General features: G+C 42.4%; 1 protein-coding gene across 1 annotated transcript; it reads right to left on the reverse strand.

Moving 5' to 3' along the window:
• Window positions 1-6,480: 6,480 nt before the first annotated feature.
• NUDT15 (nudix hydrolase 15) lies at window positions 6,481-16,917 on the reverse strand. The gene is made up of 3 exons (XM_047755985.1): window positions 16,724-16,917; window positions 10,524-10,720; window positions 6,481-7,059 (listed from the first exon to the last, which is right to left on the reverse strand). The coding sequence occupies exons 1-3, from the start codon at window positions 16,879-16,881 to the stop codon at window positions 6,899-6,901; spliced, it is 516 nt and encodes a 171-aa protein (XP_047611941.1). The 5' UTR covers window positions 16,882-16,917; the 3' UTR covers window positions 6,481-6,898.
• Between the last annotated feature and the right edge of the window lie 1,542 nt (window positions 16,918-18,459).

Raw genomic sequence — 18,459 nt, forward strand, 5'->3', positions numbered from 1 at the left:
AAGTTGCGGGTTTGATCCCTGGCTTCATTCAGTGGGTTAAGCATCTGGTGTTGCTGTGAGTTGTGGTGTAGGTTGCAGATGCAGCTCAGATCTGACATTGCTGTGTTATAGGCCAATGGCTACAGCTCTGATTAGACCCCTAGCTGGGAACCTCCACATGCAGCCCTAAAAAGCCAAAAAAAAAAAAAAAAAAACTCTGGGAAGTTAACAGGAGATATATATATCATATGCTATATAATGAAGAGTCATCTTATAAATTAAGCACATTTAACTTTCATATTAAGGTATATTTCACATACACATTATTTCTTTTTTTCTGTCTGCTCTGGCATAGGGAAGTTCCCAGGCTAGGGGTCAAATTGGAGCTGCAGCTGAGGCCTACACCACAGCCACAGCAACACTGGATCTGAGCCGTTATCTGCAACTTACACCACAGCTTACAGAAACACTGGGTCCTTAACCCATTAAGAGAGGCCAGGGATTGAACCTGTATCCTCATGGACACTAGTTAGGTTCTTAATCTGCTGAGCCACAATGGGAACTCTAGAAATACAGATTACTGTGTAAAAAGGAACTAGGAACTATAAAGAGAAACCAAGAAGCTGAAAACGACAATAACTAGCACAAGAGCAAATTATTCAATGCAGAAGAACAAGTAAGTGATCTGGAAGACAGAAAAATGGAAATCATCCAATCAGAGCAGTAGGAAGAAAGCAAAATTGAAAAAAAAAGAATGAAATCAATGTAAGGAACCTATGGGATAATATAAAGTGTGCCAATCTATGTATAAGGATCCCAGGAGAAGAAAGAAATAAGGGGATGGAAATGTATTTGAAGAAATCATGGCTGAAAACATCCCAAACCAAAGAAGCAAACATATCTAGATAAGGAAGTGCTGAGGGTCCCAAACCCGCATCAAGGCATATTATAATTAATGTGGCAAAAGTTAAAGTGAAGATTCTAAAGGCAGCAAGAGAAAAACACAGTTGATTACAAGGGAATGCCCCTAAGGCTATCAGCTGATTTCTCCACAGAAACGCTGCAGGCTAGAAGGAGTGGCAAGGTACATATTCAAAGCCCTGAAAAGGAAAAATCTGCAACTAGGATACTCTACCCAGCAAGATTTATCGTTTAGAACAGAATTTCTCAGACAAGCAAAAAGTAAAAGAATACAGGATTACTAAACTATCCTAAAGGAGAGAGTGAAAGTTCTTCTCTAAAGAGAAAAGAAGCAACAATCCATAGGAAAGAGAATATCACAGTTGGAAGGTAAGTTAAATATGGCAGTACACAGATTTAAAAAATCAAAAAATCTCTCTGAAAGCGATAATCACAGTCAACAACAAAAGGATGAACATGAAGATGTAAAAGAGGACATCAAAATCATAAAATGTAGGAAAGGAGACTAAGAAAAATGTAGATTTTCTCCCAAAGGTGTTTGAGCTTTTATGACCACCAGTCTAAAGCAGCTTGATATAGGAACAGATTAACATACTTGAGACACAGGGTGACCAGAAATCAAACACACAGATTCACAAAAACCATAAACAAAAGGGAACACAAGCATAAAATAAAATGAAAGCATCACACCACAAAAAATCATGAAACCACAAAAGGAAAACAAGGGACAAAGAAGAAATATAAAATCAATGGGAAAACAAGACTTAACAATAAATACATACCTATCAATAATTAACCTTCAATGTCAATGGACTAAATACTAAACGGACACAGAGTGGTTGACTAGATTAAAAAACAAGAGACTACAATATGCTGCTTACAGAGACCCACTTTAGGGCAAAGGACACATACAAACTTAAAATGACAAGATGGAGAAAGATATTTCATACAAATGACAAAGTATTCTCAATACTCTTCAGACAAAACAGATTTTAAAACAAAAGCTATAGGAGTTAACGTTGTGGCGCAGTGGTTAACGAATCTGACTGGGAACCATGAGGTTGCAGGTTTGATCCCTGCCCTTGCTCAGTGGGTTAAGGATCCGGCGTTGCCGTGAGCTGTGGTGTAGGTCGCAAACGTGGCTGGGATCCCGCGTTGCTGTGGCTCTGGTGTAGGCTGGCAGCTACAACTCCGATTGGACCCCTAGCCTGGGAACCTCCATATGCTGCAGGAGCGGCCCAGAAATGGCAAAAAGACAAAACAAAACAAAACAAAAAGCTATAAAGAAGGTCACTGTTTAATGATAAATGGATCAATACAAGAACAGGGTACTACACACATCAACATATATGTGCCCAATACAGGAGCACCCCAAAACAAAACAAATACTAATGGACATAAAGGGAGAAACTGACAGTAATTCAATAATAGAGTTTAACACTTCACTCATCACGGGACAGCTACTAACAGATTTAACTTGTATTTTCAGACCACTGCATCCACAAAAAAACAACATTCTTTTCAACTGCACATGGAACATTGTCTAGGACTGACCACATACTAGGGCACAAAAGAAGCCTCAACAAATTTAACAATATAGAAATTATTTTCAAGCATCTTTCCTGATTACAATGGTATGAAACTAGAAATCAACCACAGAAGAAGAAATGAGACAAAAAAATTACATGGAGGAATTCCCATCATGGTGCAGTGGTGAATCCGACTAGGAACCATGAGGTTGCGGGTTCGGTCCCTGGCCTTGCTCAGTGGGTTAAGGATCCGGCATTGCTGTGAGCTGTGGTGTAGGTCGCAGATGTAGCTCAGATCCCATGTTGCTGTGACTCTGGCTTAGGCCCTTGGCTACAGCTCCAATTAGACCCCTAGCCTGGGAACCTCCATATGCCGCTGGTTCGGCCCTAAAATGACAAAACAAAAAAACAAAAACAAAACAAAAAATCATATACTACAACCAAGTTGGATTTATCCCAGGATTACAAGGATGGACGGCTCAACATATACAAATCAGTCAATGTGATACAACACATTCACAAATGAAAAGACAAAAACCACATGATATCTCAACAGATACAGAAAAAACATTTGGTAAAATTCAACATCCATTCATGATTTTAAAAAAAACCCATGAAACTAGTAGCTATAGAGGGAACATAGCTCAATATAATAAAAGCTATTCATGACAAACCCAGAGTCAATATATTACTCAACAGTGAAAAGCTGAAAGCCTTCCACCTAAATTCTGGATCAAAAAAGGATATCCATTCTCACCACTTTTACTCAAATAGTATTGGAAGTCCCCATAGCAATCACAGAAGAAGAAATAAAATACTTAGGAATAAAGCTCACTGAGGAGGTGAAAGACTTATATGCTGAGAAAAACAAAACAGTAATAAAGGAAACTGATGACGATTCAAAGAAATGGAAAGAGATCTACAGATTGAATGCAATCCCTATCAAATTACCCATGACATTTTTTTACATAACTAGAACAGATTATCCAAAAATTTATATGGAACCATAAAAGACCAAGAATTTCCAAAGCAATCTCGAGGGAAGGAAAACAAAACAAAACAAAGCCAGAGGCATAACTCTCCTAGACTTCAGACTATACTGCAAAGCTATGGTACTCAAGACAGTGTGGTACTGCTACTAAAACAGACACATGGATCAATAGAACAGAATAGAAAGCCCAATAATAAGCCTACACACCTGTGGTCAACTAATTTTTGACAAGGCAAGAATATAGAATGGGAAAAAGTCCCTTCAGTAATTGGTGCTGGGAAATTTGGACAGCTGCATGTAATCAATGAAGTTAGAACACACCCTCTTACTATACACAAAAATAAAGTCAAAATGGCTTAAAGACTTAAATTTGATATGAAACTTTAAACCTCCTACAAGAGAACATAGGCAAAACATTCTCTGCCATCAACCACACAAATGTTTTCTTAGGTCAGTTTCCCAAGGCAATATAAATAAATAAATAAATAAATAAATAAACCAGGAGTTCCTGTTGTGGTGCAGTGGTTAACGAATCCGACTAGGAACAATGAGGTTGTGGGTTCGATCCCTGGCCTTGCTCAGTGGGTTAATGATCCGGCGTTGCCGTGAGCTGTGGTGTAGGTTGCAGACGCAGCTTGGATCCCGCGTTGCTGTGGCTCTGATGTAGGCCGGTGGCTAAAGCTCTGATTACACCCCTAGCCTGGGAACCTCCATATGCTGCGGGAGTAGCCCAAGAAATGGCAAAAAGACAAAAATAAATAAATAAATAAAAACAAACCAATGGGACCTAATTAAACTCAGGAGATTTTACAAAGCAAAGGAAACCATTAAAAATAAATAAATAAATAAACCCCCAAAAGACAACCTATGGAATGGGAGAAAAAGGTTGCAAATGATGCAACTACAAGGGCCTAATTTCCAAAATATATGAATAGCTCATAAAGCTCAGTATCAAAAAAAACAACCCATAACGATCCGGTGTTGCCGTGAGCTGTGGTGTAGGTTGCAGACGCGGCTCGGATCCCGCGTTGCTGTGGCTCTGGCATAGGCTGGCGGCTACAGCTCCAATTCGACCCCTAGCCTGGGAACCTCCATATGCCGAGGGAGCGGCCCAAGAAATAGCAACGACAACAACAACAACAACAAAAAGACAAAAAGATAAAAAAAAAACAACCCAATCAGAAAATAGGCAGAAGATCTAAACAGACATTTCTCCAAAGAAGACAGCCAACAGGAAGATGAAAATATGCTCAACACTGCTAATTATCTGAGAAATGAAAATCAAAACTACAATGAGGTACCACCTCATACCAGTCAGAATGGCCGTCATTTAAAAGTCTACAAATAAATGCTGGAGAGGGTGTGGAGAAAAGGGAGCCCTCCTGCACTGTTGGTGGGAATGTAAACTGATGAAGCCACTGTATGGGGGTTCTTTAAAAAACTAAAAATGCAGTTACCACATGATCCAGCAATCCCACTTCTGGACATAACATCTGGAAAAGATGAAAACTCTAATTTGAACCCTAATGTGTACAGCAGCACCATTTGTAATAGCCAGGACAAGAAAGCAACCTAAATGTCCAAAGATAGATGAATGGATAAAGAACACATGGTACATGTGTACACACACACACACACACACACACACACACACACACGCGCGCGCGCGCATGCGCGAATATTACTCAACCATAAAAAAGAGATAATGCCATCTGCAGCAGTATGGATAGAGTGAAGTACGTCACAGATAGACAAATATCACAATGATACCACTTACATGTAGAATCTAAAAAAAAAATGATACAAATGAACTTATTTACAAAGCAGAAACAGACTCACGGACATAGAAAGCACACTTATAGTTACCAAAGGGAAAAGGCGAGGGAGGGATAAATTAGGAGTTTGGGATTAACAGATACACACAACTACATACAAAAGAGATAAACAACAAAGACCTACTATATAGCACAGGGAACTATATTCAATATCTTGGAATAACCTGTAAGATAATCTGAAAAAGAATTATATGTGTATATATATACACACACACACACACATATATATACACATACATATACATATATATGAATCACTTTGTTATATACCTGGAACTAAGACAACACTGTAAATCAACTATATTTCAATTAAAAAAAATTACTAAGACCCCAAAGAGTTTTTGGTTTTTGTAGGGTTTTATCTAGTGATATTATGAATTAAAACTGAGAAATTTTAAGAATTCTTTTATTAATTCATTTACAAATAACAAAAACCCGTAACAAAACTTATGTTAACATAGATTTTATAAAAATAGCTATTTTGCTTAAAGTGAGAAGAGTGGCACTGTTTTGCATTTTTGTAGATTTCTTTCAGGTCTAGCTTAACAGAAGAGAGCTAGATTCTCTGCTCTCTGCTTTTGTGTTCCGTCTGCTACAGTATCATACAATACACAGCCTCAGGAAAACTCCTCTGTACACTCGGGAAAGAATGAGAATGAAAAAGGCAAATGATGTCATCTTAAGACAAAACAGCTTTATCCCTGAAAGCCCCTGAAAGGGTCTCAAGCACTCCCCAGGGATGCACTCTGAGAACCACTGCCCTAGTCTGATCACATTTTACACATAAGGAAGCTGGATCTCACAGAGATTGAGAGAAAAATCAAAAATGGCTGTTAATGATGGGATGCAGATCCTGGACCATTTATCTCACTTCCCTTAGTTTGGGTTCTCAAGTGGAAATCTGGGAAATACACCCTAATGGCTTGTCCTGTTTGCAGGGACTGTCACAAGGTAATACCCCAATTTTTTTTTTTTTTGTCTTTTGTTGTTGTTGTTGCTATTTCTTGGGCTGCTCCCTCGGCATATGGAGGTTCCCAGGCTAGGGGTCAAATCGGAGCCGTAGCCACCAGCCTACGCCAGAGCCACAGCAACGCGGGATCCGAGCCGCGTCTGCAACCTACACCACAGCTCACGGCAACGCCAGATCGTTAACCCACTGAGCAAGGGCAGGGACCAAACCCGCAACCTCATGGTTCCTAGACGGATTCGTTAACCACTGCGCCACGACGGGAACTCCCAAAAATTTTTATTTTAAATAAAACAAGAGGAAAATCAACACACGTGTAAATTCTGGAATGGCAATGCTGTGTTAGTATTTGAACTGAAATACCTAGCTCTACTGAACTCTCCTCCATGCACACTGGTAATACAAACAGCAGGGTTAACATCAAAGAGAAATCGGAAAGCAGAATCACCACAATATCACCATTTATCACATTTTTTTGAGTCTGAAATACAAGTCATGACACAATCCCTGAAAATTGTTCACAAGTACTGGCTGAAAGGGTGCTGGGTCTATTAAGAGACTGCAACTCAACAGACACTCATATGGGGCTTTTTAAATAAAATGAAGTTATTCTTAAATGTAGATTTTTTCATTCCCTAACAGGACCTTATTTTGCCTTTTATGAGAAAAAAAAAAATTAAGGAATCTTCTTGTTCACCTCTAGGTGATTGCCTTTGTATCCTACCAGATGATCCAAATCTTCTTTAAATGGATCGTAGCCTTGTTCCTTTAAACAACGTAGTCCCCAGAAAAGCTGGTCCAGGGGAGGAAAATCTTCCCAAGGAACCCATTCCCAACCTGGAAAAGATAAAGCAATTTCTTTGGTTGAGAGGAAACAAAGGATATTTTACTTAGCAAATTAACCTATACTAAGGAAAATTAATTAAATTTAAAAATGATTTGCTACTAATAAAATAAAGTAGGAGTTCCCTGGTGGCATATCAGGTCAAGGATCTGGCAAAGTCATTGCTGAGGCATGGGTTTGATCCCTGGCCAGGGAACTGCCGCATGCCACAGGTGGGCAAGGCCGAAATAATAAAAATAAAGTGCAATAGTGATGCTAAGCATTAGCCTGGCTAGACAAACATAGTTTGGTTTTGAGTAAAGATCTTTTTTTTGGGTGGGGCATGCCCCCAGTATGCCTAAGTTCCCTGGCCAGGGATCAAACCCAAGCCACAGCAGCAACTGGATCCTTTAACCGCTAGGCCATGAGGGAACTCCTAGAATGAAGATCTTAAGAAGAGAATGGTGGGGAGTTCCCTTCATGGCTCAGTGGCTAATGAATGCGACTAGGAACCATGAGGTTGTGGGTTCCATCCCTGGCCTTGCTCAGTGGGTTAAGGATCCGGAATTGCCGTGAGCTGTGGTGTAGGTTGCAGACGCGGCTCGGATCCTACGTTGCTGTGGCTGTGGTGTAGGCTGGCGGCTACAACTCCAATTACAGCCCTAGCATGGGAACCTCCATATGCCACAGGAGTGGCCCAAGAAACACCAAAAAGCCAAAAAAAAGAGAGAGAGAGAATGGTGGGCATTTAAAACATGCTGTTATCTGAACACTAGGCCAAGTTTACAACAGCTACACTGTGTTAAAATCCAGATTTAATACTATTCAATTTTCATTTAAGTATGTGGCTAGACAAAATTCACAAAACTTTATACACTAAAGGTTAAACTACATTAATATAAACAAATTCCCTCACCTACAAAATAAGGTAGATAAAATTTGCAAGCTACCCTCCGTTTCTTAAAAAAGTAATGGAACCTGTGTGGAGAATAAAATATACTCTCTGTGCTGTGCCATGTTTTAGACAGATAAATAGGGAAGGAGCTGATTTTTTAAAAATCCAACAAAATATTGAAGACTTAACAATGTCTACAATTGAAAAATACATGAAGTCCTAGAAAAATATTCCAGGGGATAATATTTTCTTTGATGATTTAAATGTAAATAACATGGAAGCACAGATGCTCAAGACAGGAGAATGTACAAATATCATGATATTAAGACTACATAAATATGGGAAGTTTTCATTGTGGCTCAGCAGTAACGAACCCAACTAGTATTCATGAGGATGCGGGTTCGATCCCCGGCTATGCTCAGTGGGTTAAGGATCCAGCATGGCTGTGAGCTGTGGTGTAGGTCGCAGATCTGGCGTTGCTGTGGCTCTGGCGTAGGCCAGTGGCTACAGCTCCGATTCGACCCTTAGCCTGGGAACCTCCATATGCCATGGGTGCAGCCCTAAAAAAAGCAAAAAAAAAAAAAAGAGAGAGAGAGAGTATGTACAAATGACTGTCAGAACTCCATGTTCCAAATAAGTTTCTTCATGATTACAGGTATATACTTATGTGTAAGTACTGGCTCTTCCAGTAAGTATTTCTGTGCTTGTAAAATACAGGTATGTAATTTCACTCTGGGAAGGCAAAGGACAGAGAATTCACAAAATTGGAGCAAGTTTCAGAAGGGCTGATCTGCTCCTGTGATCACACAGTAACAGAGGGAGAGAGACGGACAGATGTACAGACAGAGAAAGAGACTCTAACAATATGTTGCAAGATGCTGTATTGACAGCCTCAAGAGAGCTATAATAAAGTTTATCCTGTCTCCTAGAAAATGAAGCATCTGGATGATCCTAATTATAATCAGACAGAGGAAAGATGCAGTAACTAGTAAACTGAAGCCGGCTGTCCGGATCCAGGACCTGATGAACGTGGGGTAGAGACTGCAAGCCTATACTATAAATAAAATGAAGACACCCCCCCCCCCCCAAGCCACTGCCTTTAGCCAGCCTGCAGCTGGCTTATCAGCTCCCCCAGGGAGCCCATACAATACCGCCTCCCACTTCCTAAGGCATTAATAATTTTAGTTGTTATCGTAGGCCAAATGAAGCCCTTTGGATACTTTTTGGGTGGGTTTTTTTGGTGTGATATGGTGAAATAAGAAATACATATTTGGTCTTCATCCCTGTTTCTGGCAGAGTTCCTAAATCTTTGAAATTGCCTGAGTGATAGGGATCAGAGGAGAGCTTTTTGTTTTCCATAAGAAGCCCCTTTCAACTGTACCTGAGTTCATGCTAACGAGATGGCTGGTGACTGGGGACCTTTAGATGGCTCCAGGGTGGGGACTGGTGACCAGAAAGACTGAGGGAAAGAGACAGGCTGGAGACTGAGTTCATCACCAACATGCAATGATACAATTGATCACAGTAATAATAATCCCATCACCTAGGAAGCGACATGAAAATCCTACACAGCTGAGACCAGAGAGCGGTCAGAGCTGGTGAACATACTGAGGTGCCGGAGGGTGGTCGACCTGGAGAGGCCCGGAGGCGCACACCCCCTTCCCCGCACACCTCTTCCATCCAGCCCTTCCTGTGTGGTATCCTTTGTAACGAACCAGCAACGTAAGTGAAGCATTTTTCTGAGTTCTGTGCACCAACGAGCCAACTACTGAACTGGAGCTGTGGGACCCTTCGCTTGATAGGCAGGCAGGCAAATGCACAGGGGGCTTGGCCTTGGGACTGGCCTACACAATGGGGACCGTCCTGTGGGCGCAGCTCTTTGACTTTGCAGATCTGAAACTAAGTCAGATAGTGTGACTCATATATTCAGTAAGTCCGTCTGCTATTTTACTCTTGAGCTCCCTTCCTCACAGAGTTTTATGGAATTTGAAGAGAGACGATACATGCTAAGCCCTTCGAACAATGTTTAGCGTAAATAATAAACACCAGGTATTGCCATTAAAACTCTGCGAGCACTCAATTCAACAGACGCTAACAGATAACTGGTTTGTTAGGCTGATCATTCTCTACAAAAGGAAGTTATTACCGCTTCTGCACAGGTAGGAAAACTCAGGAGGGCACACCAGATGTTTTGCTTAAAAGTTACAGTTTGAAAAAAAACTAAACACTAAAACTAACATTTACTGAGTACTTGCTCTGTTCACTAGGCCCTTGATATGTACTAACTCATTCGATCCTAACATCAACCCACTGAGGTAGTGACTGTTACCACAGATGAGAAAAGAGGCCCAGAAACGTAAACACCTTGGCCGAGGCTTCAAAGCTCTCGGGAGAGGAAGGAGGAGGCAAACCAACTCATGTGACTCCAAAGCCACTTCTCCCTCCTGCTCTATCCTTACGTCTCCAGATTTAAGAAGTCACAGTCTAATTAAACTCTCCTTCTCCTCCTGGGCAACATACTGTAACCTTCCTTCAGAGCATATGCTCTCAAAGAAGATTGATTATTATATATCCTTCTCTTACTTTCGTTTTTTTCAGGCTCCACATTCTTTGGCTCTGAATCATGAGTGGTGTCCACCTCTCCTTTCATCAATACGGTGACATAATGGTAGTTCTCTCCCTCAATGAAAGAATTCACAACCGAGGCAAAGCGAACATTTTTCAGGTGAAGAGCTGCTTCTTCCAGGGTTTCCCTTTGAGCGCATTCTTCCCAGCTTTCACTGGAAAACAGAAACACCCCATTGCATGCATTTCTATGTGGGTAAAAACAATTTTTTTTTTTATCATGAAATTTTGGGCTAGAAATTTCCAGTGTAAAGGAAAAAGAGCTTGGAAATAATTTAATATCCTTCACACTGATAAAAGTCAACGTTAGACCACGCTTAGCACCAGAGTGTTCACAGTCACTCTTGTGCCCATTAATGGGTTAAAATAATGAACTATTGTACCTCAGGGTATGCTCAGCCTTAATCATAAGAAACTGAGTATGAAGCTTCTACTACTAATAATAAATACATTATTCTCCTAGAAAGTTATATTTTGATATTCAGCAGATCTTTGACCTAATTAGGACAGATTTCCTTAGCTTCTTTTTAATATGAAAGTTAAAGTAGTTTCATGTTAGTAACGCTGTATTTGTGGGCCTCTTCGGAGCACAGCCCTGCGAAGCTGAAGGGAGGCGTTTAGGATAGCCTTCCCTGAACTGGCAGCATGACCCTGAGCGACTTACCCCGTGTTCACCCATCTGCAAAATACGGAAAATGTACAAAATGATCACTCCAGTTTGTTTCACCTCTAACGTTACACAGTTTTGAGTAAAATTAATGTTCTATCAATAACAAACTATATTCTTTTTATTCTTATTATGGCTGCACCTGCATTTGGAAGTTCCCAGGCTGGGGGTCAAAGTGGAGCTGCAGCTGCAGGCCTATGCCACAGCCACAGCAGCACCGGATCCAGGCCACATCTGCCACCTGCACCGGAGCTTGCAGCAACACCAGATCCTTAACTCACTGAGCCAGGCCAGAGATTGAACCTACATTCTCAGAGAGACAGCATCGGGTTCTTAACCCACTGAGCCACAATGAGAATCCTAAGAAACTATATTCTTTAAGTCACAACACTGGAAACAAGAAAGGAATGAGCAATTTAACAGAACAATCCTTTGCTGCTGATTAGGATACTACTAATTAAATGCTGCTTCAGAGTTCCCATTGTGGCTCAGCCGTAATGAACATGACTAGTATCTGTGAGGATGCAGGTTCAATCCCTGGCCCCACTAAGTGGGTTAAGAATCTGGCATTGTCATGAGCTGTGGTACAAGGTGCAGACTCTTGCTCAGATCCTGCATTGCTGTGGCCGTGGTGTAAGCCAGCAGCTGTAGATCTGATTGGACCCCTAGCCTGGGAACTTCCATATGCCTGGGGTATGGCCCTAAAAAAAAAAGAGTGGGAAATAAAGTTTGGGGGTTTATTTTTTAAAAAACACTGCCCCACTTTTATAAAAATTCAAAATTTACATTTATAAATGTTTCTCATTTATAAAAACTCAGAAGTAATATAAATACTATTCTGTATTTTTTCATGTGACAATCACTAGTTTATCTCTACAATAAATGATTCAATTAGCAAAAAAAAGACTACTCTGGCTTTTCTTAGCAAACCCTTGAGTTCGAATGGCATCTTTTGGCTGTTTAGAATTTAGAGGTGCCTATTGTTCTCAGGCTCTTTTCCAGCTGCCAGCCTCCACCACAGCCACGGCAACACCAGATCAGAGTCGAGTTTGTGACTCACACTACATCTCATGGCAATGCCGGATCCTTAGCCCACTGAATGAAGCCAAGGATCCAACCTGCATCCTCCTGGATGCAAGTCAGATTCATTTCCACGAGCCATGAGGGGAACTCCTGATAACCAGATATTGATAAAAACCTGTATATAAATGAAAACATTTCATTGTACCCTTTTCACACATGAAACAAAGTTTAAAATGTATATTTCCCTTTAGAAATGGCTTCGAATGAAATTTTATATAATCAGGTAAAATATAAGAGTATTGAATGAAAACAAGTGTTATTAAAAGAAGTCATTAGTGAGAGGTCTTCTAGAAGTCACCTGATATGCACTTTAGTAAATTAAATTTCCATATATTTATGAAGCACTTCAGCATGTGTGATATTGAGTAAAAAAGAATACTGTTTATCTTTTCTACCTTGAATGTTTTTATATCTCTAATTATCCAAACTACTTTCACTCTACCCAATTTGCATAAGAAAGATGGGGAGGAAGAAAAGTTGTGAGCTTGCAGCCTAGTGGGAAGGTTCCCTTTTCTCCTGGGGGGGGGGGCACTCTGCCCCCAAACCACGTGACAGAATTAGTCCCAGAGACTAAGAGTGACCCTGGAGGAGGTACTGGGGTGTTTCTGCCCAGTTCAAGACTGAGCTGGGCATCAGAGCGAAGGTGCCGGAAGGAAAGAGCTCTTGGGTAAGTCAAAATGTGTCCCTCGGTGTTTATGAAATGAATATGCATACAGACGCTGACGCTCATTCCCACTTTAGGAGTCTGGATGGCAGGAAACTGGCTAAAGCAACTATGGATGGCTGAGCAGGGAAAAGGGGCAGCCGTGAAAGCATCATTCTCCATGTGCTTCCTTTGGGCCAAGCAGGTGCTGCTACAAAAGACGGCTGGGGACCGCAGCAGAAAGAAAATATAGCATGGAGTGCTAAAAGTAAGAGCTGGTGGCCAGTGCCACCAAGTCAGTCACCCATGTCAGAGAACTGTGCAGTGCAGAAACACTTGTAGGACTTGCCACCAACCAACCAACACATCATAATAAAGAGAGCACATGTGCGAACCCTGCAGCCAGAGGGCGCGTCCGATCACAGCAGCACTTCTCAGGTAAGAGCTCTGCCTCCGCCCCTCCTTCCTCAACACAAGGGAGAAGGAAGCCAAGAGAAAGTAGGAGAAAGTGGAGAAAATGGCCCACACCTCCTTTGCCCCACGACAAAGGAAAAAGAAATGCTTGAAAGAGGATCCTAATAACCAAAATGTCATTTATTTTCATAATCAAGTGAAAGCGAGACTGGCTGGGACTGGGGACCCTTTACTGCACGCACTGTGTGCACCTGGACAAACACCTCCTTAAGCAAAAGAACAAAGAAAGTATAAGGGACTAAAAATAACAGCAGGCTGCTCAGTTGGGGCAAATATGACCAACAAGATACAAAAAGGCCAAAACCCAACTGCCACTTCCAAGGTGCTGGAGCAAAAGCAGGTAACACCCTGCACACAGCACCACCAAGGGGGTGGGCAGACCACCTAAGCCCACCCCCCCCAGCCCAACCCACTGGTCTGCCCCTACACTCACCCCATTTAAGGGACCAGCTCACTGCAGCCCCTTAGGGAGTGAACAAGGGTACCTGTTATTGGTTCTGCTCTCTCCTGCTACAGCAAGTTTCAATAAAGCCTTGCCTGAATTCCTTGTCTGATCTCTTATCAATTTCTATTGATTAAGAATCCAAGAACCTGGAGTTCCCGTCATGGCTCAGTGGTTAACGAATCCGCCTAGGAACCATGAGGTTGCAGGTTCCATCCCTGACCTTGCTCAGTGGGTTAAGGATCCGGCGTTGCCGTGAGCTGTGGTGTAGGTCGCAGACTCGGCTCAGATCCCGAGTTGCTGTTGCTGTGGCTGTGGTGTAGGCCTTTGACTACAGCTCCAATTAGACCCCTAGCCTGGGAACCTCCATATGCCATGGGTGCGGCCCTAGGAAAGGCAAAAAGACAAAAAAAAGAATCCAAGAACTGGAGTTCCAGTCGTGGCACATCCAAAATGAATCCGACTAGGAACCACGAGGTTGTGGGTTCGATCGATCCCTGGTCTTGCTTAGTGGGTTAAGGATCTGGCATTGCTGTGAGCTGTGGTGTAGGTTGCAGACATAGCTCAGGTCTAGTGTGGCTGTGGCTATGGCATGGCCCGGCAGCTCAATTAGACCCCTAGCTTGGAACCTCCACATGCCACAAGTGTGGCTCTAAAAAGCAAAAAAAAAAAAGAATCCAAGAACCCAGGTCAGTAACAAAAGGAAAATAGAATTTGCAGAAAATGTCATACAGCAGCAGAGAAGGGAGAAACAAACTATGTCTGAAGACAATAGAAGGAGAAAATAAAGCCATTTTTCCTTTCTGTTTGTTTTCCATTGATTTAGTCCACTCAGTTTACCAACTATACAAAGATACATGAAAGTTATGCACACATGTGAAGAGCTTAGCATAATATCTAGCACTTAGGGAAAAAGTTTACTAAGGTTCAATTTTGGCCATTATCATTTGATTTGAGTCAAGACTCCAATAATTTTGTGTTATTGTGAGGAAAGCTATCTCTAGCTATTGCTCTAGTAATCATACATTCTACGTAGTGCTTAGTTTGTGATCTAAGTTTGGTTAATGATCGCCCAACAACTGACAAAGTAAATATGGTGTGCTTGCCTGGGCAATTTTATTTTTAATATAGAAATTTTATTATCTATTAAGTGATAGCTTATCTTAATTATCTAAAAATGACAAACCTAGCAATTAATTAGATGACAAATTCTAAAAACCATTTAAAAAATTCCATGTGCTAGAAGAATTCCATATTCCATAAAGATCAAAGTCTGATTAAAAGGCACTAGGATCAAGTATTGAGTTCTACTTAACACTTTTTAAGAAATGGGTGGATTAGAATAGTCAGAATGTGAGAAAGTCTTCAAATGACCCATATTCAACAAGTCATGGGAAAAAACGGGGAGGGCAGGTACTGTTAGATTAAGAAATTTTAAAAATGTATCAGTCACATGCAACATGTGCCCTTCCTTTGATTTTTTTTTTGGTCTTGCTTTTCTTTTTTAGGGCAGCACCCACGGCATATGGAAGTTCCCAGGCTAGGGGTCCAATCAGAGCTACAGCTGCTGGCCTACACCACAGCCACAGCAACTCGGGATCCAAGCTGTGTTGCAACCTACAGCAAAGTTGCAGCTTACAGCAACACTGGATCCTTAACCCACTGAGCCAGGTCAGGGATTGAACCTGCGTCCTCATGGATACTAGTCGGATTCCTTCCACTGAGCCACAACGGGAACTCCCAGTAGTCCTTTGAAATCGTGTAGAAAACAAGGGATATGTGTGCGTCTGTTTGCGGGGAGGGAGGCGCAGTAATGATAAGAACAAGCTGAGTAAAGGGTACATGAGGATTCACTGTTTTCTCTACTGTTATGTATGTTTGAAACTTTCTCTGGGTCCAAACACTTTAGATACTATTTATCTGCTGTGAACTTTCTTATTCTCACTTTGAGATAGGCTCTAACCTGAGACCCTTTACCAGAGTGCTTGCACCTGGACAAACATCTCCTCCAGAAGAGAATACAAAGAAACTAGAAAAATAACTTCGGGCAACTGCCGGTGGGGCAATAATAAACTGTAGAATTGTGTTCCCTCACGTTCACCTCATTTAAGGAAAACAGCCCATCCCAACCCCACCTCAGGGGAACGAGCAAGGGTACCTATTTCTTGTCCTCGCTCCCTTCTGCTGCAGCACCAGCCTCAGCAAAGCCTTGCCTGAAATCCTTACCCGGCCCCTTAACAATTTCTATTGATTAAAAAGTCCGGGGTGTGGGGAAGACGCCCCCTTGTGTATAAATGATTTTCCTTGTCGATCTGATACATCACCAAACCACAGAAAGCCAAAGCAGAGGAAGAGCTTAAGGAGTACTTCGTCCACCACTTCCCCCCCCCCCCATTTTAAAGAGGGAGAAACCCAGGCCCAGAGTTTCACTAGCCCATTCCCTTGGTTGCAACGCAACTAAACCCATGGGAGCAAGAAACAGGAAATATTATCTGTGTGCGTTTAGATCACCAGCAAACCACGCAAACATCTTTTTAATAGACTTGGACTGATCGAGGCTTACAAACAGCCAGTTTACGCCTGCCAAGCGCGAGCACTAACAAAACCACAACCCACCAAACCACCCCCGGCCGCTTCAGGTCCGGCGAGTTGCTGAGAGGACCGCTCAGGGCAGGAGAAAAAAAGATTCCTCTCGTCTCACCAGGGCAGCGCCCCCTCCCGGCCCAACGGGAGAAAAGAGGGGCTTGTGAGAAAAGACGCCCCGTGGGCGCGCGCACGCGCACGCACGGAGCGAGGCCGTCCTTCCCGTGCACGTCCCGCTTTCCCCGCTCAGCCGGGCAGCTCCTTACCCGAACTCCAAGTGGCCCCCGGGAAGTTGGAAACTGCCGGCTCCAAACGACCCTTTCCTCTTCCCCAGGAGGACGCAGCGAGGATGCCTGCAGCTGGTCACCACTACTCCTATCCCGACTCCCGGCCGCCGCACCCGCGGCTCTGCGCCGGACGTCATGTCGCGAGAGGAGCCGGCGCCGGCGACGGGAAGTGACGTTAGCCACGCCCCCCGGGCCGCCGCCAATCTCCCAGAGCAGGTGCGGGTCTGCAAATCAAAATCCGAGCCCCGGCCTCTGCCTGCTTGCCTTTGTGGGTGATGGCTGTACCTCACCTAGGGGTTTCACCTTGGGACGATCATTCACAGCCTTCAGTGTGTTGTGCACTGCTGAGATACTCCATGATATTTTCACAAATAAAAATTGACAGCGTATGAAAAAGATATCATGACCAGGTGGGGTTATTCCCAGAAATACAAGATGGTTTAATATTTGAAAACTCAATCAGTGTAACTACTATACTATAAGAGGGAAAAAGGAAACTCTTTTTTTTTTTTTTCGTCTTTACTAGGGCCGCTCCCCCCCCATCATGTGGAGGTTCCCAGGCCAGGGGTCTAATCAGAGCTGTAGCCACCGGCCTATGCCAAAGCCATAGCAACCCAGGATCCGAGCCCATCTGTGATCTACACCATAGCTCATGGCAACACCAGATCCTTAACCCACTGAGCAAAGCCACAGATCAAACCCGCAACCTCGTGGTTCCCAGTCGGATTTGTTAACCACTGAGCCACCATGGGAACTCTGGAAAAAGGAAACTCTTAATAGATGCAGAAGTTTTTTATGAAGTTCAGTACTCATTCACAATTTTAAAAATAAGCAAACTAGAAATAAAAAGGAATTTTAATAACCTTATATCAGTATCTACAAAGACCCACTCCTATCATATTCAGTGATTGATTGTAAGGGCTGAATCATTCCTACCTCAAATTCACTTCTTGAAATCCTAACCCCCAAGATCTCAGACTGTAACTATTTGTAGACAGTCTTTAAAGAGGTAATTAAGTTACCTCTTCATTAGATCATTAGGATTAATCCTAATCCAATATCACTGGTGTCCTTAAAGAAGTGGAGATTAAGACACAAACACAGACCCTGGCGGAAGACCATGTAAAAACACAGAGAGCCATCAAGTGGAGTCAGGTCTCAGGAAAACCCAACCCCACTGACAGCTTGATCTTTGACCTCTAAACTCTAGAGTTTGAGAAAATACACTTTGTTGTTTAAACCACCTAATCTGTGGCACTATTATAGCGGCCCCCGCAGACTATTTGAGGGAAACGAGGATAGTCACTCTCAGCACTTTTAGCCATCATATCGTTAGAGGTCCTAGTTAGTGTAACCAATAAAATCAAGAAAAATCAGGAGTTCCCATTGTGGCTCAGAGGGTTAGGAATCCAATATAGTGTCCACGAAGATGTAGGTTCCATCCCTGGCCTTGCTCAGTGGGATAAGGATCCAGTGTTGCCACAAGCTGCGGGCGGGGCCGGCATCTGCAGCTCCAATTTAACTCTTAGCCCAGGAGCTTCTATACGCTGCAGGTCATAAAAAGAAAAAAAAAAAAAGAAAAATCACTGAAAAAATAGTTAAATTGGAAGGGAAAAAGTAGCTGTCTTTATTTGTAAACAACCCTAAGACATCCACAAAAAAGCTACCAAGACAAATAAATGAGTTTAAGCAGTTCATAGGATTCCAGATCAATA

This window comes from Phacochoerus africanus, chromosome 13 (genome assembly GCF_016906955.1).
Source record: "Phacochoerus africanus isolate WHEZ1 chromosome 13, ROS_Pafr_v1, whole genome shotgun sequence".
NCBI lineage: Eukaryota > Metazoa > Chordata > Mammalia > Artiodactyla > Suidae > Phacochoerus > Phacochoerus africanus.